Source organism: Bombina bombina, chromosome 1, assembly GCF_027579735.1.
Source record: "Bombina bombina isolate aBomBom1 chromosome 1, aBomBom1.pri, whole genome shotgun sequence".
Classification (NCBI taxonomy): domain Eukaryota; kingdom Metazoa; phylum Chordata; class Amphibia; order Anura; family Bombinatoridae; genus Bombina; species Bombina bombina.
Window position 1 is genome coordinate 456,423,840 of NC_069499.1, and position 21,378 is coordinate 456,445,217.

Genomic DNA, 21,378 nt, shown 5'->3' on the forward strand with positions numbered 1-21,378 from the left:
CTCACTGAAGAATCAAACTGTACATCTTCATTTTTCACCTTCCTCCAGCGGAGGCAAAGACAAGACTGAGTTACCAGTGAGGTGGGAGTTTTTCTTTATAGAGCTCTTGGGGTTTGGGAATCATTGCTTCCTCATGGCAGGGAAAATGAATTGCTAGGAGTAATGGATCATGGACTCTCACCACCTATATGAAAGAAATATATATGCACCTAACTTGAGATGAGTGTTGGGCTATGCCCTTGTTAACCTGTGGTATTGTATACCTGGGGGTATTTAGGGCTTTGTTAAGGGATAATCGGTTTCCTTTCATTATTTTTTGGCCTGAGGCATCTAACGTAAACATTCAGGGCTAGGTTACAAGTGGAGCACTAAATTATAATGCACCCGCAAATTTGCCTGTTTGTGCCTGCGCAATCATTAATCATCCATTACAAGTGGCTGGTTATTGCTACCGGGAGCTTGCAGTAGCAATTAGCGCTGATAAAATTAACCAGAGATCAGATCTCTGGTTGATTTTATAAATGTGCCCTAAAAATACAGTGCACTAGGCAGTGTTTTAGGGGTAAAGTTGGCAGGAGTGGGGGGTTAAAAAAAAACGGCATTGAAAAGTGCCTTTACATTGAGGTCTATTGGAACTGTGTGTTCCCAGTAAATATATATGTATATGATTATATACATATATATTTATGAGTTAACATGTGTCAATCACGCAGGCTATAACGTGTGAATCACGGAGACAATTGTGAGCTTCCGCCCACTGCAGAATGCGAGTCACCTCCTTCATAGCCAAGGAACTCCGAGTTCCTCCCTGGTGGTTAATGTAAGCCACTGAAGTGAAGTTGTCCGATTGGAACCTGATAAAGCGGGATAAGGACAACTGAGGTTAAGCCATCAGGGCATTGAAAATTGCTCTCAACTCCAAGTTGTTTATTGGGAGAGAAGACTCCTCACAAGTCCATAGGCCCTGAGCCTTTAACGAGTCCCAGACTGCACCCCAGCCCAGCAGGCTAGCATCCGTGGTCACAATCATCGAAGAGGGTCTCTGGAAGCATGTGCCCTGAGACAGATGATCCTGAGAAATCCACCACGATAGAGAGTCTCTTGTCAACTGTTCTAGATCTATCCTCTGAGACAGATCCGAATGATCTCTGTTCCATTGTCTGAGCATGCATAATTGCAGAGCTCTCAAATGGAATCAAGCAAAGGGAATGATGTCCATGGAATAGACCATCAGACCAATTACCTCCATACATTGAGCTACTGATGGCTGAACAGTAGACTGAAGAGAGGCAAGAAGTGAGAAGCTTGGATCTTCTGACCTCCGTCAGAAAAATCTTCATATATAGGGAATCGATGATGGTCTTGTAGCTGGAGCAAGGGAACTCTTCTCCAGATTCACTTTCCATCCGTGGGAACATAGAAAAGACAACAAGATCTCTGTATGAGAGTTTGGTTGTTGAAAAGATGGCGCCTTAAATAATATGTCGTCCAGGTAAGGAGCCACCGCAATTCCCTGGGACCTGACAACTGCCAAGAGAAGATTCTGGGAGCTGTGGCAAGGCCAAATGGAAGAGCAACAAACTGAAAGTGCTTGTCTAGAAAAGCAAATCTAAGAAACTGGTGAGGATCCCTGTGTATGGGAACATGAAGATATGCATCCTTCAGGTCTATGGTCGTCATGAACTGACCCTCTTGGACCAAAGGGAGAATAGAACAAATGGTTTCCATTTTGAAGGACAGTACCCTGAGTAATTTGTTGAGACACTTCAGGTCTAAAATAGGATGAAAATGTCCCTCTTTTTTGGGAACCACAAACAGATTTGAATAAAATCCTAGGCCCTGTCCCCTTAGTGGAACTGGAACAATCACTCCCAGGGAAAAAAGGTCATGAACGCAGTTAAGAATGCCTCTCTTTTTTACCTGGTTTGCAGATAATCTTGAAAGGAGAACTCTGCCCCTGGGAGGACAAGTCTTGAAGTCTATTTTGTAACCCTGGGATAATATATCCACAGCCCAAGGGTCTGGGACATCACTTATCCAAACTTGATGAAACAAGGAAATTCTGCCCCCCACTTGATCCAGTACCGACCGGGGCAGACCCTTCATACTGATTTAGTCTCAGATGATAGCTGTTTTTATTGTTTCCCCTTATTCCAAGACTGATTGGGTCTCCAAGAGGACTTGGACTTGGAATAGGAAGAATTCTGACCTTTGAAGTTACGAAAGGAGCAAAAATTAGAATTTTGACGTCCCTTAGGTCTTTTCTTCTTGTCTTGTGGTAGAAAGAACCCTTTTCCACCCGTAATTTCAGAAATTATCTCTGCAAGACCAGGACCAAACAGGGTCTTACCTTTGTAAGGTAGCAACAGAAGCTTGGACTTGGAGGTAACATCAGATGACCAAGATTTCATCCACAAAGCCCTGCAGGCTAGAACAGTGAAGCCAGATATCTTGGCTCCCAGTCTAATGACTTGCATGTTAGCGTCAAAAATAAAGGAATTGGCTAGTTTGAGGGCTTTGATCCTATCTTGGATCTCCTGTAATGGAGTTTCCTCTAAAACCAACTCTGACAAAGCATCGCACCAATAAGATGCTGTAGGTTGCCATTGTAGACCCTGATGAACATACATTTTCTTTACGTAAGCCTCCAACTTTTTGTCCATGGGATCCTTAAAGGAATAGCTATCCTCAATAGGAATTGTTGTTCTCTTAGCCAGAGTAGAAATAGCCCCTTCTACTTTAGGCACTGGAAACATCTTTTTAAAAATGGCAGATGGGGAGAAGGGTATCCCTGGCTTATCCCACTTCTGTGCAATACTCTCTGACATACGGTCTGGAACAGGAAACACTTTCACAGAGGAAGGAACATCATAATATTTTTTAAGTTTGCAAGATTTCTTAGGGTTGACAGCAACAGAAGAATCGTAGTCGTCCAAAGTAGCCAGTACCTCCTTTAACAGTACATGGCGGTGTTCAAGCTTAAAGGGACATTATACACTCAAAAAAATGGGCTATTTAAATAAAGCATTCCAAGAAGATAAAGTTTGTAATTAACATCTATTATCAATTTTGCTGCTAAAGCCCCCAAAAATGATTTTAAAGTTTCTAGTCCTCTGACTGCATTTGAATACGTTTGTTGAACTTAATAGGTACAAAGCAAGGCTTTTTCCTACACTCCCTAACTAGTGTGCTTACAGGCTTTACAGCCAGCCCCCATGCTGGAGCTGTCTGTGTAATTGATAATGCATTTAAATTACAATCTCCTCACCTGCACTAATCCGTTTCTCCCTGGCTGTTTACACTGTGCACGGATCTCACTCCCACTCCTGTCCTCACCGTAGCATTCTGTAGACAGGAAGTGAATGTTTCACTCACAGCTCTGTGAAATAGGACTCTACAATCGTTTTGCAGAGCTGCTTGTGAAGTATTTAGAATGCCATAGTGAGGACAAAGGGGGAGTGAGATCTCTCCAGGAAGAGTTTTGTGAGATTGCCAAAGTATTCTGGAGGTAATTGGATGCAGGAAGACCTGTGAAGGGGAATGCTTTTGTGCTCATATACACTGACTTGTCTTCCGCTTACAGCCGGGATTGTGAATTTAGTGAGTTTAGTGTAGATGCGTCTAACACATGCAGGGCACACTTGCTGTTATAAAAAACATCCTGTCACATAAAAGGCAGGTTCAAAACACATTCCCCTTCACAGGTCTTCCAGCATCCAATCTAAAAATGTTTAGATTTCCTCTTGCGTTTTCCCAACATAGGAAAAGCAGATAATGCCATAGATACCGCAGAGGATATCTGTGCAGCAAAATCTGAAGGCAAATAAACTTCTCCAGGAGGCTGAGAGGAACTGCAGGGCACTGTATGTGACGCCATTGAAGCTTGGGACGTTTGAGGAGAAAGCTGTGGCATTGCCTAAAGAGCATCATCCTGAGAGACATTAGGCTCAGAAACAAAGAATTTATCTTAACATTTTAATGTTTTATCTAGTCATGAGGAACAAAATTGCATAGGTAACACAATTTGGGTCTCTAGACACAATAAATAGTTGTCTTGCGCTCAAAAAACATACCCCTAAATAAGGACCTCTACACCTCAGCAGACTGAGGTGCCTTATCTGCCCCTCCGGAATAAATCTGCCTGTCTCACAGGGAAGACAAAACTAATTGTCTCACAGCCGATGCCGCTCTGATCAGATCTGAGAGCGGAAGAGAAGGAGTCATGTGACCGGCTGAAAAGAAACTGTGCATCAAGTAAAAGCATGCGTTTCTGAAGCTGTGTCAAACTGGAACAATAAACTGACACTTTCAGCCTTAAATCTGCCGGTCTCACTCTGAAACTGACCCTCTTGAGCTGACAAAGTGAAAAAACACTGACACAAGTCCCAACAAGACCCACAAAAGGGTCGCAATAAATAAAAAGAGCCACAAATTTTAAGTTAACTCCTTCAAGGCCATAAAGGAAAAGTAACCCCTCAGTCTCTTGTCACATACGTATTATGTGCATGCACACTGCTTAAATAAAATCCTTCCTTAAGGATTATCATGTCCCAAATAAATAATGCAGAGAATCTTCTTAAGTGCAAGTCTCCAATACCTAGAAGACAAAAGCACTTACCTGTAAATCCAGCTGTCTGGCAGGAAGACAGCTCACAAGACGTGAAAGGACACAAACTCCTTACAGAGACCTATAGAAAAATAAAGAACAGAGTAACCAACTCTGGCTTTCAACACCAAGGGAAACAAATAAGTTAGAAACACGAGCAAGGACCACCTCACTACTTTCTAACTGCTTAAAAGCCACCACTACTCTTACTCAAGAGATTGACGTGGACATAGCTAAACCCAAATCCTTGCTTGCAGGGAAAAGTACCCAAAAAAGGAATCAATATCTTCAGACACCGAACTTCACCTCCTCCATTGACAGAGGCAAAGAGAATGACTGGGGGTTATGGGTAAGAGAAGTGACACTTAACAGCTTTGCTGCTGTGCTCTTTGCCTCCTCCTGCTGGCCAAGAGTGAATATCCCACTAGTAATTGGAACGACATCATGGACTCTCCATGTCTTAGGAAAGAAACATAATTTATGCTTACCAGATAAATTCCTTTCCTTCCTGGCAGGGAGACTCCACGACTTGATTCCTTACTGTTGGGAAATACAACACCTTGCCACCATGAGGAGGCAAAGACACCCCAGCCAAAGGCTTAAATATCCCTCTGACTTCCCCTATCACCCAGTCATTCTGCCGAGGAAACAAGGAAAAGTAGGAGAAACATCAGAGTATAAAAGGTGCCAGAAGAAATTATAAAAAGGGAGCTGCCCATCAAATAAATAAACTACGGGCAGGGTAATGGACTCTCCCTGCCAGGAAGGAAAGAAATTTATCTGGTAAGCTTAAATTATGTTTTCCTTCCATAAGGCAGGGAGAAGTCCACAACTTCATTCCTTACTGTTGGGAAAACTATACCCAAGCTCCAGAGGACACTGAATGAATAATGGGAGGGAACAGAAAAAAGAGGCAACCCCTATTCTGAGGGCACCACAGCCTGCAAAACTTTTCTCCCAAAAGCTGCTTCAGCCGAAGCAAACACATCAAAACTTGTAAAATCTAGAAAAATTGTGTAAGGAGGACCAGGTAGCCGCCTTACAAATCTGATCCCTTGAGGCTTCATTCTTAAAAGCCCAAGAGGAAGCCACTGCTCTAATGGAATGAGCCGTTATCCTCTCAGGAGGCTGTCGTCCTGTTGTCTCATAAGCTAAGCGGTTGACACTCCTCAACCAGAAAGATAGAAAAGTCGTAGTAGCCTTCTGCCCCTTATGCTTCCCCGTATAGATGACAAACAAAGAGGAAGATTGTCTGAATTCCTTAGTAGCCTGAAGATAGAACTTCAAGGCATGAACCAAATCTATATTGTGAAGCAAACGTTATATCGCTGAAGAAGGATTAGGACACAAGGAAGGAACAACAATTTCTTGATTAATGTTATGATTCAACACCACCTTAGGGAGGAACCCTAGCTTAGTGTGTAAAACTGCCTTATCAGCTTGAAAACCCAGATAAGAAGGATCACATTGCAAAGCAGAAATCTCAGAAACTCTGCGCACAGAGGCAATAGTCAACAAAAAAGAACCTTCCAAGATAATGATTTAATGTCAACAGCATGCATAGGCTCAAATGGAGCCTGCTGCAAAACACTAAGAACAAGATTGAGGCTCCAAGGCGGATCCCCAGATCTAAACACTGCTCTGATCCTAGTCAGAGCCTTAACAAATGACTGCACATCCGGAAGCTCAGCCAATCTCTTGTGCAATAACACCGACAGTGCTGATATCTGTCCCTTCAGGGAACTAGCAGATAGACCCTTCTCCAGTCCATCCTGGAGGAAAGCTAAAATTCTGGCAATCTTAACCTTATGCCAGGAAAATCCATGCTTTTCACACCAGTACAAGTAAGTCCTCCACACTTTATGGTAGATATGACGAGTAACTGGCTTACGAGCTTGAACCAGAGTGTCGATAACACTCTCAGAGAACCCTCTTTTGGCTAAGACCAAGCGTTCAATCTCCACGTAGTCAGCCTCAGAGAATCTAGATTTTAATGAACGAAGGGACCCTGTATCAGCAGATCTCTGCAACAAGGTAACCTTCACTGAGGAGATGAGGACATCCCCACCAGATACGCAAACCATGTCCTTCTCAGCCACGATGGAGCAATCAGAATCACAAATACTCGCTCCTGCTTGATGCGAGCCACCACACGAGGGAGAAGTGGTAATGGAGGAAAAATATATATGAGACTGAACCTCAATGATACTGATAGGGCATCTATCAATTCCGCATGAGGATCCCTTGACTTCGACCCATACCTGGGGAGCTTGGTATTGAGGTGGGATGCCATGAGATCTATCTCCGGCATCCCCCACTCGGTGCATATAACTGCAAACACCTCAGGGTGAAGAGACCATTCCCCTGGGTGAAAGAATTGCCTGCTGAGGAAGTCCACTTCATAGTTGTCAACACCCGGAATGTGAATCGCTGACAACGTACATTTGTGAGTCTCTGCCCCTCTAGTATCTGAGATACTACTCTCATCAGCAAGGAACTTCTTGTTCCCCCTTGATAGTTGATATAGGCAACTGAGGTTATATTGTCTGATTGGAATCTGATAAACTGGGATGAACCCAGAAGGGGACAAGCCTTAAAGGCATTGAAGATTACCCGGAGTTCCAAAATATTGATTGGAAGGGAGGACTCCTCCTGAGTCCACAGACCTTGTTCCTTCTTGGCACCCCAAATGGCTCCCCAGCAGGAAAGGCTTGCGTTCATAGTCACAATCTCCCAGGATGGTCTCAAAAAGCACGTGCCTTGGGACAGATGATCTGGACAGAGCCACCAGGAGAGCGATTCTCTCCACAGGCTGTCCATCACAATCTGTTGAGACGGATCTGAATGGTCGCTGTTCCATTGTCTCAGCATGCATAGTTGTAAGGGTCTAAGATGGAATCTGGCAAAAGAAATGATGTCTATGCAGGACACCATGAGTCCGAATACCTCCATACACTGAGCCACTGAGGGTCTCGAGAAGACCAGGAGGGCAAGACATGCAGAAGTTAGCTTGGAATGTCTCTGATCTGTGAGGAATACTCTCATAGATATGGAGTCTATTATATAAGTTCCCAGGAAATTCGCCCTTGTACTTGGAGTAAGAGAACTCTTTAAGTTTATCTTCCATCCATGTGATCGAAGAAGACTGAGAAGGGACTCTGAACATTCTTCCGCTAGATGAAAAGATGGTGCCTGTACCAAGATATCGTCCAGGTAAGGCGCTACTGCAATACCTTGTGTTCTGGCAATGGCTAGAAGAGCCCCCAGAACCCTTGTCAATATCCTTGGAGCAGTAGCTAGGCCAAACGGAAGAGCTATGAACTGTAAGTGTTGATCCAGAAAAGCAAACCTCAGGAACTGAAAATGTTCCCTGTGAATCGGGACGTGAAGGTATGCATCCTTCAGGTCTATAGTGGTCAGAAACTGTCCTTCCTGAACCAGAGGCAGGATTGACCGTATTGTTTTCACCTTGAAATATGGAACACTCAGAAACTTGTTTAGGCACTTTAGGTCCAGAATTGGACGGAAAGTTCCCTCCTTCTTTGGAACCACAAAAAGGTTTGAATAAAACCCCAAACCTCTTTCTGTTGTAGGTACCAGGACAATTACTCCTAGAGAGGAGAGATCCTGTACGCAACATAAAAAGGCAGCCCACTTTTCTGGTCTTGTTGAAAGACTGGAGAGTAGGAATCTGCCCCTGGGCAGAAGATACTTAATTCCTATTCTGTATCCTTGAGATACAACCTCCAGGACCCAAGGATCCTGTACATCCTGGAAGTTGGAACTAAGTGTCTGAAGAAAGAGACAGTCTGCCCCCTACTCGATCCGATCCCAGATCGGGGGCCACCCCTTCATGACGATTTGTTCTCAGCGGGCTTCTTAGTCTGTTTTGACTTATTCCAGGAGTGAGCCAGCTTCCAAGTACTCTTGGGCTGCTCTGACTTGGAAGAGGACTGCTGTCGTTGCGACTTGTCAGCACAAAAGGAACGAAAATTAGACAGTTGCCGTCCCTTAGGCCAATTCTTTTTATCCCGCGGTAGAAAGGCAACTTTCCCTCCAGTAACCATAGAGCTAATGGAGTCCAGCCCTGGACCAAATAAAATCTTCCCTTTGAAGGTAAGAGAAAGGAGTCTGGATTTAGAAGTCATATCCACAGACCATGACTTCAACCAGAGACCCGGGCAGGCTAGAACCGCAAAGCCAGCAGCCTTTGCATTTATGCGAATAATCTGCATATTCACATCACAGTTGAAGGAGTTAGCAATTCTCAGTGCCTTAATTCTCTCCTGAATATCCTCGAGGGGAATCTCCACCTCAATGAGCTCCGACAGAGTGTCGCACCAGTAGGTAGCTGCTCCGGCAACCACGGCTACAGCTGCTGCTGGTTGAAATATAAACCCTGTATGTTGAAACATGTTCCTCAGAAAAGTTTCCATCTTTTTATCCATAGGCTCTCTAAAAGATGAACTATCCTCCAGAGGAGTATGCTTAGACAGTGTGTAAATAGTGCCATTCAACTTTGGGATGGAGCCCCACAAATCTAATAAAGAGTCAGGGACCGGGAATAATTTTTTAAACGTAGACAAGGGGGAAAAAGAAGTTCCTACTCTTTTCCATTTGTTAGTAATAATGTTTGCCATCTTAACTGGCACAGGAAAAGTCATAAGGACCTTCCTATCTTCATAAACCCTGTCTAATTTAGGGATCTTAGGCTCCTCAGGGAGTGTAGCCTCTGGAACCTCTAGAGTAGACAGAACCTCCTTTAATAAAAAAAAGCAGATGCTCAATTTAAATCTAAAGGAGGGTTCCTCCGCTGAAGGAAGTTTAGTAACTGAAGTCTCCAATTCAGAAAGTTCACCCTCTGAAGCTACAGAGGTTAACTCATCCACGGATAGCTGTGATATAGTAGCTAAATCCAACAAATATTTAGATGACTCTAGGTCAGGAGAACTATGTTTAACCTTTCTCTTGCGTTTGTTAGTGTGAGGTAAGGCACTCAGGGCCGCAGACACCGCTGATTGTAACTGTGCGGTAAAGTCCGCTGGAAAAAGGCACCCTCCAGATGGAGAATTAGTTGAGCCATGGGGAACTGCATGTGGAGCGGGTAATGTAGAGAGGGTAGTAATTTCTCGGGACCCAGATTCCTGAGAAGTAGACGGCTCAGAAGGGCTAATAACGCTATGAGTATTAGCAGGCTTGACTCCCTTCTTAGACTTTAGAACAGTGTTTAGGCAAATGGAACAAAATTGAGCAGGCGGGCAAACCACAGCCTCCTCACGACAGGAATTATTAATCAGTACAGAAGGAGCGGAAGCTTCTAATGTAGTATCAGAGTCCTCCATAGCTTTGTATATACCCACAGAAAGACAATCAAAAAGAAACGTTTTTATTTAAAAACTTCATCTTAGGACTTCCGGTGGGCAGAGCTAGCGGCTGGCAGCAGAAGAGAAGAGCTCCGCAATTTAACTCTGAATATATCCCATTTTCTGCTGCCGGCTGCCTTATCCCACGTTACCGCCTTGTTGGGTAGATGTAATAAGACCCCAACCGGCCAGGGTTAGATCGTGAAGGGCCGAAAATCGCCCTTGCCTCGGAAGGCATTTCTATCTGCGCCACGCTGCACACCTAACGGACCTCGCGGACGCCATCTTAGAGGATCCCTCCCTACCTCCATACCCACCACAGCCCGGACGGAGCTGCAGAATCATACAGCCTAAGGAATATATCGGAAACGCTATAGGATACCGATCCAGCCGGATTAACTGTCTTTGTGGCAGTTGAAAAGGGGACAATAGTAAGCGGTACTCAGGTAACACGCACCCTGAAGGGACATTGTGGGCTAAATGATTAACTCAATTAGAAGCAATGCTGATAGCAATTGACTGCATTTAAGTAATCCGGCCTGCTTCATTTCATCTTGGAAGGGAGAGCAAGTAAATACAAAAAAAAAAGAAAAGCAAACTTATATCAAGACACAAGTTGATAGATAACTGGGGGCCTGGACAGAGAGCTGCAGCGCTGGAGCTGTGAGCAAACTCAGCAATCTATAACCACACAGGGGCTAGACATATGGAACATTCTGCTCTATTGCATAGCTGGTATAGCTAAAAAAAAAATTCCCAGGACTATATCTAGGGTCTATGTTTTCAGAGTGGGGCAGAGTTTCTCTATTATTTGCTGCATAGCTGGTATAGCTACATTTTTTACATCTGTCTCATGTGATCTTGTGAGTGCACTCGAGGCCTATAACTTCTAACTGAATAATTTGCCTGACACTTTACTGCTTCATAACTACCTCAGTGAACTTATCCTATTACACCTGGGACTAACATTTCTAATATGAGATAAGAGGGGATACAGCTTACTTGTTTGTTTCTTACTCATCCTGCTCGTTCACAGCCTGAGGGGCCGCTGCATCTCACAGAATTTCAGTGTCACTTTGTGGTTTATGCATAACGTTCCTGCAATACTAGTCCTCTTGTACAATTTGTTCTATGAAAGTGGACGAGTATTTTCACAGGCTGCCTTCGCCTTCAAGTAGCACCATGAGTCAAAGATCAAAAAATCAGGACAAGAGGCACAAAATCCTTATTGAATCTCAGGCAAACACCTCACTTGCAGATATTGAAAACAATTCACCGGGTGACCACTCCTCACTCTTGCAAGAACTTAAAGCATTTTTCTTACCAAAGATGGACAGTTTGCAGGCTGGTGTTGATACTTTGACCAGTGAGGTGAGACTCTTTTCTACACGTATGTCTGCTGCAGAACAGAGAATTTCGGGGGTTGAGGATAGGCAGCAAGAATCAGATATTTCATTGAAGCACTTACTGAAACAAAATCAACAGTTAATGGATAAAGTAGAAGATTTAGAAAACCGCAGTAGACGAAACAACCTGCGAATTGTAGGTGTTCCTGAATCTATCAAGGATAAAGATCTACTGAACTTTGCCGCCTCAACCCTTCCAAAGCTCCTGGGCATGCCTTTGGATTGCCTCCCACTGGATATTGAGAGATCACACCGAATTGGCCCTAACAGATATCTGGACAACTCCAGGGAAAAACCACGTCAAGTAATCTTTAAGTGTTTGAATTTCCAGGACAAGCTTGCCATTCTCAGAGCATACAGAACGGCTAAAGAAATCATTTATGAAGATCACCGCCTCTTGCTGTTTCAAGATTTTTCGGTGGAAGTCACTAAGAGACGCAGGGACTTTGCCTCACTCTGTTCCACCTTGCATGAACAGGGGCGTAAATTTGCTCTTATGTTTCCAGCTACCCTTAAGATCCAGACCCTTTCAGGCCCAAAAACTTTCCACTCTCCTGCAGCAGCGCAAGCATTTTTGTCCACAGAGCGAAGGCAGGATAATGGTTCATAAGACTCTAACAAGAATCAATGTTCTCTTTTTTTACATAAAATGTATCTCATGACATGTTTGGTCCCTATCTTGCAGAGACCATGGTTGTGGTTAATAGTTCTCAGTTGGTGTGTGTGCCTGTGGGGCTTGGAGGGGGGGCACTTGGACGCCGAGTTCCCTTCTGCTGTTGAGCACTTGCCTCTGTCTGAAATACTCTCTTACGTCATTGACGTTTGCAGGTGTTGCAGTGTCTCCTCTCCGGGCCAACATAGGCGACATAGATTTCATAATAAGTATGGTTGTTTATATGGTTTGTTTTCTTAGTACTCTCAATGTTTGCTCTAGCCCCAGCTCCTACACACCCCACCTTATTAAGACTATGCAATACCCCCCACGTCGCATAACCCATGGTTCACAAAGGTATGTTATCGGTAGAGCCCCTACTCATTCTAGGTTTCCCACCCCCTTTCCTGCATGTTTGGCCCTTGACTTGCTTCTAACACCATTGGATGGCGATCCCCTGTCTGCCTTCCATCTTCTATGGTCCACTGCCGTTGGTGTTGTAGAGCTGCTCTGTTCCAGGGGTATTGTTCCTGAATGTATGCTATGTATTCTCCCACCTCAAACTCTGCCTGGCCATTGTTTATTTGTTCCCTCTCTTCTTCCCTGCGCTACACCCCTTGAAGTAGAACCACTCCTTGAAATGCTGAGCATATTTTTCAATACAAATACAATCGTGATTGGTAATTGTTGGTCCCAATACAGAAAATCTATTCATTGTATATCTGACTCCATTGTCTTGATCTATGCTAAGCCTCTTAAGGTTATTTTATACTCTGGAATGTTGAAAATATCTTGTACTGTTTATACAGCTGTGGTTGAAAAACTTCGGCCTCAGCATAATACTAATGCCATTTTATGTTCTCGCTTCCTCTATAGCTGCTGTGGACTCTATGCCTGGGGGCCTCTGGCTCCCTCCCCTCCGCCACACCGCCAACCAACGAAGGCTAAACACTGTCATCATATAAACGTAAGTCAAAACTACACAGCATATACATGTATTACCATTATAAGCTTTAGATATGTCACCTCCCATTAAAGTTATTGCTTGGAATGTAGGGGGCATCACATCCCCGGCAAAGAGGAGCATGATTCTTCACCATTTAGACTCATTACAGGCTGACATAGCTTTACTCCAAGAGACGAAACTAACAGCTGAGGAACATGAGAAATTAAAAATACGCTGGGTTGGACAGGTTATAAGCTCCCCCACAGAGGGTAGGAAGACGGGGGTTGCAGTCCTAGTGCGCAAAGGCTTGGCAGTTGTTTTTTCTAAGGTAGAGATAGACAAGAAGGGGAGATTTATAATTGCCTTAATTCAGACTGACACTTCCACATACACCCTATGCAATGTTTATGGCCCTAATGCATATGACCCTGACTTTTGGACGAACCTTTTAGCCACATTGGCCACATATAACGCTCCTATAATTATGGGAGGTGATTTTAACTTGGCTCAGGCTCTTCCCCTGGATAGGTTTAGAGACCCTTCTGTCTCAAAAGCTTTGAAGATAAATATGTCTAGATATAAGCGGGAGGTATCCCTTATTGGCTCCTTTAAAGAAACTTTGAACCTGGTAGATGTGTGGAGAGCTAGAAACCCTGTCGAGAGAGATTTCACTTGCCTTTCTAAAACGCATCATACCATGTCACGTATTGACTATTTTCTGACTGCACCAAGTATCACGCCACAGATCTTGTTCATAGGTATAGGTCAAGTTACTATTTCAGACCATGCCCCAGTTACCCTATTCCTTCAGCCTCAGCTTCCTAAGCCCCCAAATAATACTTGGAGATTCCCTCTTCACCTCTATAATAATATTGAGTTTCGTCGCCATTTAAAAGCCTCCTGGACACACTACGCGTCGGACAATGCTTCCCACTCAAGTGCTCCAGATCTATTTTGGCATGCCTCCAAAGCGGTGATGAGGGGCCACATAACCTCTTTTACAGCGCATCATAACAAGCAGCTCAAGAGCGTGGATGGGGCTCTTCTTTCCCAACTCACTGAGGCTTATAATAAATATTTATCTACCCCTACATTGCTGACTAGGAAAGCGTACTATGACCTTAAACAAACTAGGGATACATACCTCGCTCAACAAGACAATAAAATCAATATCCACAGGCATGGGCGTTATTATCGGCATGGTAATAAGGCTGGCAGGTTACTCGCCAAGTTGGTTCACTCTTATAAGCCTAAGTCCCAGATCCTAGCCATTAAATCCAAGGGTACCATAACTGTCGATTCTAAAGACATCATGGCCGAATTTGTAGACTATTATACTTCCCTATATTCTAAACAATTAATTCATTCAGAAGCAAAACATAAGGTTTTGGGATGCAGTGCAACTCCCTACTCTTACGGAGGACCAGACCTCCCTCTTGAACTCTAGGATACTTCCTCAAGAGGTTCTTAAGGCCATTTGGCAGAACAAGCTGGGCAAGGTGGCGGGCCCTGACGGGCTACCCGCCGAATATTTTAAAATACTGGATGAAGAACTGGCCCCTGTCCTATCTTCCCTATACTCTGCGTACCTGGCAGGCACTGAGCCAATAAATGACAGATTCTCTGAAGCCAACATCTGTCTTTTATTGAAACCCGATAGGGATCCCACTCTCACCTCATCTTATCGCCCCATTTCATTGTTAAATGGAGACTATAAACTTTTGACGAAGATCCTGGGGGATAGATTGGCAACGGTTTTACCACATATAGTCCATGCCGACCAAACTGGTTTTGTAAAGGGCAGATCGTCAGTGTTGAACATCAGGAAAACTCTTGGTGTGGTGACTCATTATTGGTACAACGCACATGCACAACCCCCCTCTCAGCTGCCAGATGCTTGCCTTTTGGCGCTTGACGCTGAAAAGGCGTTTGATCGCATTGAGTGGGACCATTTACACACATCACTATCTCACTTCGGTATCAGGGGTAACTTTTCCAACTTTTTACAGCAATTATACATGGCCCCCAAGGCTTCCCTCATAATAAACGGAGGGCTTTCTCCCTCTTTTGCGTTGCAGAGGGGTACGAGACAGGGGTGCCCCCTTTCTCCTCTCCTCTTTGATCTGGCCATCGAGCCCCTAGCATCCTACATCAGACAGCACTGTGCAGGTTTAAACATACACGGCCGACGGCAGCATCTTTCATTATATGCTGACGATCTATTGCTCTTCATAGGTGACCCGGGTGCCAATTTACACCCTCTCTTGGATATCATTGAGGAATTTGGCAAGTTCTCAGGATATAAGATTAATATCGACAAATCTGAAGTCACGTGGTTACAGAACTCCTGTAACACAGATCTTGCGGGTACTGGTCTTACAATTACTGACGGCTGCTTTAAGTACTTGGGCATTCGCATACATGTCAATCCTCATAAACTATATTCTCTTAATCTTGGTGGGATTGTAAAAGATATTAAACAAATGTTGCTGAGTTGGGTGAAACTCCCCCTTTCTCTTTCAGGAAGGGTGCATCTTTTCAAGATGGTTGCTCTGCCTAAGCTTCTTTACCCCTTGCAGATGTTGCCCTTGCTTCTTACCCAGCAAGATATTGCTTCTTTGCAGACTTCCATTGGCAATTTTATTTGGCAGGGTAAGAAACACAGGATAGGTAAGATCCCTCTGTCAATGCCGGTGAATGGGGGTGGGCTCCGTCTTCCTAATATCAGGTGGTATAATTGGGCAGCTCTTTCTAGGTTCATACTGGACTGGCTGGTAGGGAATGACTTTTACACAGTCCCTAATCTAGAGTCTAACTTCATCAAACCGCTACACTTGGCTTTCTTGCCTCATGCGGATTTTAAATCATTACCCATATTTGTACAAAATCATATCTTATTTAGGGACCCCTTGAGAGCCTGGGCCAAGATTTGTAAACTATGGGGATTGCAGAAATCTACTAGTAAATATCTCCCAATACAGGGTAACCTCAACTTCCTTCCTGGTTATACTACACAAGCATTTCAGATATGGCAGGAATCGAATCTGACCAGACTTTATCAACTACTGCATCCCTTGACCTTGGACATTCTACCTTTTCAAGACTTGCGGGTGAAATATGATCTCCCCAGCACCCACAGGTTTGCGTACTTCCAATGCAGACATTACATTTCCACTTTAAATTCAGGGGGACTGTTGTCTAAGGAACCTTCCAATATAGATAGACTTTGTGCCTTGGCAAAACTGGGTCCTTACAAACTCACACACACATACACTCTGTTGTATCGTCATTTCGAGGATTCCACTCTGCGTGGGATCGTATCGAAATGGTCCCATTTTGAAGATTTAGAGGTGGACACAGCGCAGATTACTTTGAGCTTTGAGAGGGCAATTCAGGGCACCATCTCTGCAAAATTGAGAGAATCGCACCTAAAGTTCTTACACCAAGCTTATATTACCCCTGGCATGCGTGCAAAATGGGTTCGAGGAGCACATGATCTATGCAGTAAATGTAGCAGGGTATCCCCTGACTGGATTCATCTGTTGTGGGGGTGCCCAAAGGTGCAAAGGTTCTGGCAGAAGATTTCGTTTTGGCTGGGCAAACTAACCAAGCAAATTTTACCCCTCTCAGCACAGTATGTGATTTTTCTTACGCCTAGAGACCAGACACATAAACACAACACTTTTATAACTACAGTTCTCATGCTAGCTAAACAGGCTATCCTTAGGGAATGGGTGGGAGAGAGAACCCCTCCATTTCAACAGCTGCTTAGAGCGGTACATACTCAGATGTTAATTGAGCAGGCAGACACAAGGGGAGACCCTGAGAAAAGAGTGAAGAGGTTTCTTCTTAAATGGGAGGTATATTTGATGCAGTTACCAAACATAGTTAGGGATAGAGTTCTCCTTCCCTTTAAAAACAGTCTGTATGTCTTAAACGAAAATCTAAAGGGCAACTGGTGTCTTTCCACTGATTCAAACTGTTGAGAATTCCTGGATGGGGGGGATCCGGAGGTACCCTGGGTGAGTATGAGCATGTTTGTTGTTTGTTGATCTTTCCGTTTTTCCTTCTACGCTATTCTCTTTCTTTCCTTATCTTAGTATGCTTTCTCCCTTTTCTTTTTCTTTTCTTTTTCTTCCCTTTGTTTGTCTGTTTATTTAGATATTTCTTGATAAAAAATTAGTCCAAGTACATGCATGATGATTTCATTTCAGTATCGGGCCTTTTAACACGATCACTGCCTTATATGTCTTATTTTGCATATGTTGATATCGAAACCTAGTATACCAATGTGATTGTACTTATTTTGTATGTCTTGGATTCTTTTCTATAAATAAAGTTTAAAAAAAAACAAAAAAACTTCATCTTAATACTCCCAATGGCTGGGGCACTCACCACCTCCTAGACAGCTAACAGAGAAAACACTCTGCTCAGGAGTGATGTCTGAAGCAAGATCTTAGAAAATGAAAGAGACTGCACCCGGTCACGTGGTACGTAAGACAGGACTTCCCCTGCTATGGAAAAGGGTGCCAAGCTAATATGAAACTGTGAAACACTTCAAAAATGAAAGTGAAACCTGTTTGTTCCAAGCCAAAAACACACAGCCTATAAGCCTAAAAAAAGTCTCACATTAAGCAGATATAAATCCCCAAACTGTTCAAATAATCTCCCTGAAGGAGATTAACCCTTGATCCTATCGAGGTATAAAGGAGCCACACTGTAACCCTGTATAGCGTTTGAAAATGTATATATAAAAAACGGTCTTACCCTCCAGGATCCATGCTGTGGAACAGACACAGCCTCTCAAATGCGACAGTCTTGCAGCAGCGCTTCTGACATTAACTTGAGTGTGTAGCAGCAAGCAGTAAAATTTGTCAACACTGATTGTTCAGGAGCGACAGTCTGGATGGGTTCGCAGAAACACTTCCCCTGCATCTCCAGACACAAACTTTCATCAATACTTTCACTGAGAGGTTTATATTATTACTTAAATTTCCAGTCCTTTCTCAAAGGGAACATACCCATACAGGACTATCCAAATCTTCTGACACTTTTCTGCCACCTTTAACAGTGATGAAAGGCAAAAAATGACTGGGGATAGAGGAAGTGGGAGGGATATTTAAGCCTTTGGCTGGGGTGTCTTTGCCTCCTCCTGGTGGCCAGGTGTTGTATTTCCCAACAGTAAGGACTGAAGTCATGGACTCTCCCTGCCTTAGTGTTTCTCAGTTCTACCCTCAAGCACCCCTAACAGGCCAGATTATATTTCCCTGACTGGGACAAGAGTGGAGCTATTACAAGAAGAATATCACATGAAAAATTGTGCCAGGAAAGTGCTCTATTACCAAGTATGCCACAGTTAAAGGGACAGTCTAGGCCAAAATAAATTTTCATGATTCAGATAGAGCATGTAATTTTAAACAATTTTCCAATTTACTTTTATCACCAATTTTGCTTTGTTCTCTTGGTATTCTTAGTTGAAAGCTTAACCTAGGAATTTCATATGCTAATTTCTTACACCTTGAAGCCCACCTCTTTCAGATTGTATTTTAACAGTTTTTCACCACTAGAGGGTGTTAGTTCACGTATTTTATATAGATAACACTGTGCTCATGCACGAGAAGTTATCTGGGAGCAGGCACTGATTGGCTAGACTGCAAGTCTGTCAAAAGAACTGAAAAAAGGGGCAGTTTGCAGAGGCTTAGATACAAGATAATCACAGAGGTTAAAAGTATATTATTATAACTGTGTTGGTTATGCAAAACTGGGAAATGGGTAAAAAAGGGATTATCTATCTTTTAAAACAATAACAATTCTGGTGTAGACTGTCCGTTTAAATTAGTCTGATAAGCTGCATATGTGATAAAGTGAGATGCAGAAATGTGGTAATGTAAATGTTACTTCCATCATTACGGTATTTAACACTCCCGCTTAAGTGTTCACTGTGCTAGAAGCTTTTTGCATAGGTCGGGTTGAGCTTCTTCTTCTTTATATATATATATATATATATATATATATATATATACGCATAAACATATCTATCTTTAGACATGTACAGTATGTGTATGTATCTCAATGTTAAAGCCCTTTGTCTTTTTTTTTAACACCTGAGACCTCATATTTTTGAGCCCTTAGAACTTTTTTATGCAATTTCTTTTTAAATATTTTTTATTAGATGGTGTTATTATGACTGTAACTGTACTTTGTAATGTATTTTTGATATGTTTTGTGACAGTCTTTTGTTTTGCAAAACAGTTAACCAGAGTTAATCATTCTAGCGCAATCACATTTAATTTCAACTTGTAATACAAGTGAAAAACCTGACTCGCAAACACCCACGATAAACCCATCTTTGCTTGCGTGTAACTGTTAGCGCTCCACTCGTAATCTGGCCCTAAATGTTTTGTTTTTCAAATGTAAGTGACGTAAGTGTGAGTGTGAATTTCTCTAAAAGTGGATTTTAAAATACATTTCTGGAAACAGAAAAAATATATCTAATACCAATTTGTCACTTTATGGGGTATGCATGATTGCATATTAAATGTTATGTTGCTGTTCAGGGTACTTAGGATAAACTGAATGCCTGTAGGGGAAATTGCTAGAAAAAGTTGAGAGACACCCGGCTATGCCACTATTCTAGCATGTATAAGTGCCAATATTTGCCTGCCAGTGTGGTGTGGTAAGGAGCCTGTTAAGCTGACATAGACAGAAACATACAGTTTAATCCCAAGGTTTCTTTCTCCTGTATTTTGTTTAGTACACATTTGCTGCTTGAAGATTAGTATTAATACTAGTATTGAAAATTGTCTTTCTATTTCAGAAGTCGAGGGACAGATTTAATTAAATGGAGGGCCACATTGTGGCCCTGGACCTTGGGCTGGACAAGCCTGTTCTAATTAATGCTATAGTGAACTACCATTTTTTGGAATAGTATATAGTGCTGTGTATATTGTGGTGTATAATATATCATGCCTGTATATATATATATTTTTTTGTTTTGTTTATTTAAGGTCCAGTAAATATGGCTAATTATTGTTAGTCGCAATGTGTTTTCTTTACTGTAATTTAGGGAAAAATTCTGTTATAGTGGCAAAGCCCATTGTTTTTTTTGGCAATGGTCTTTTAGTTAATGTAGTCAAAAGTCAAGACAGACTCAAATACCTATAAGATGCTTAAAGAGATATTAAAGTAATTTTTTTCATTGCTGAGAGAGGGCATTTTAAAATGTGCTCCTAATTCTTTCTATTTATTTATTTATATTTTTATTTGCTGTTTCATATGCATGATATGATATACTTTTTTTAGTTTACTGTCCCTTTAAGAGGACATTAAAATAAAATATTTTTTAGTTTACTGTCCCTTTAAAAGGACATTTAAAAAAATGTTATTTGTCCCATGATCCCTATATTAGCCAAAACGCAAATTCTGTAACTTGCAAATGCTGCAAATCAAATAGGCAATTTGCAGGATTGCGAACACCTGTGTTGCAGAGTTAGCTTTTTGCCTTTTCTAGGGGGCTGGGGACAAAGCACAATTTTTACACAAAAGCAAAAGGTGTTTCCGCACCATTAATGTTAGACTAATATTGTCATTACCATTGTACTGTTTTGTGTTTATCTATTTCCATTTTGGAATTAAATAACACTTGCTTCAAGTATGTTTTTGGTGTTACATAAATTGTATTTAATTATTTTTTTATTGGATATTGTGTTTAATTTGTATAAATATTGAACACTTGGCTTTAACTACGTCTTTAGCCCCTTTGTGGGTTAACACATAGGACTCCATTTATTAACTGGCTGGTAGACAAGGTTTGTTGTCATAAACCTTGTCTGCTTGGCCTCATGGCATTTAACACGCTGGGGCTCCATAGCTGTTCTTACAGTTTGCTAAATGAAGTCCATAGTTCTATCCAAGCAATAGAGCAATAGTAACCATTTCTAGCATACTAGAACAATTCATTATTGATCCTTTATGTACCTTTTGCCTCAAATTATTATCTTAAATGAAGGAAAAATACAAAAATACAAATGAAAATAAAATTAAACATAACAACAAACATTTTGAGAGAATTCAAAGAATAGAAAATCTATGATGCAGATTACCAGGAGTACAATTAGTTTCACTGTAAAACAACTCAGCATTTGATCTGACCTTAAGCGAGAACTGATACACGGGGTTGATTTTCTTCAGATCGTTTGTTATGAAGTAGAGCAAGGAGGCTCTTATTGCCACAGGACGGTAATGTTCCCGAGCTTCATTTATCTTCACTTCATTGACTTTAGCTTCTAAAACCTGTACACACAAAAGCAGTGTCATAAAATTTCCAGTTGAAAATAATAATCAATTTAGCATTCTTGAAATTGTAAATTGTACATATACGGAATTTATAGATCTGAAAACCATGT

At 42.3% G+C, this 21,378-nt stretch overlaps 1 protein-coding gene across 1 annotated transcript in view; it reads right to left on the reverse strand.

The window, feature by feature from the left end:
- LOC128658546 (dynein axonemal heavy chain 11-like) overlaps positions 1-21,378 on the reverse strand; it is a 1,692,686-nt gene that overhangs the window by 204,683 nt on the left and 1,466,625 nt on the right. Inside the window, 1 exon segment of the mRNA XM_053712841.1 lies at positions 21,125-21,265. Coding sequence (XP_053568816.1) covers positions 21,125-21,265 — 141 coding nt within the window.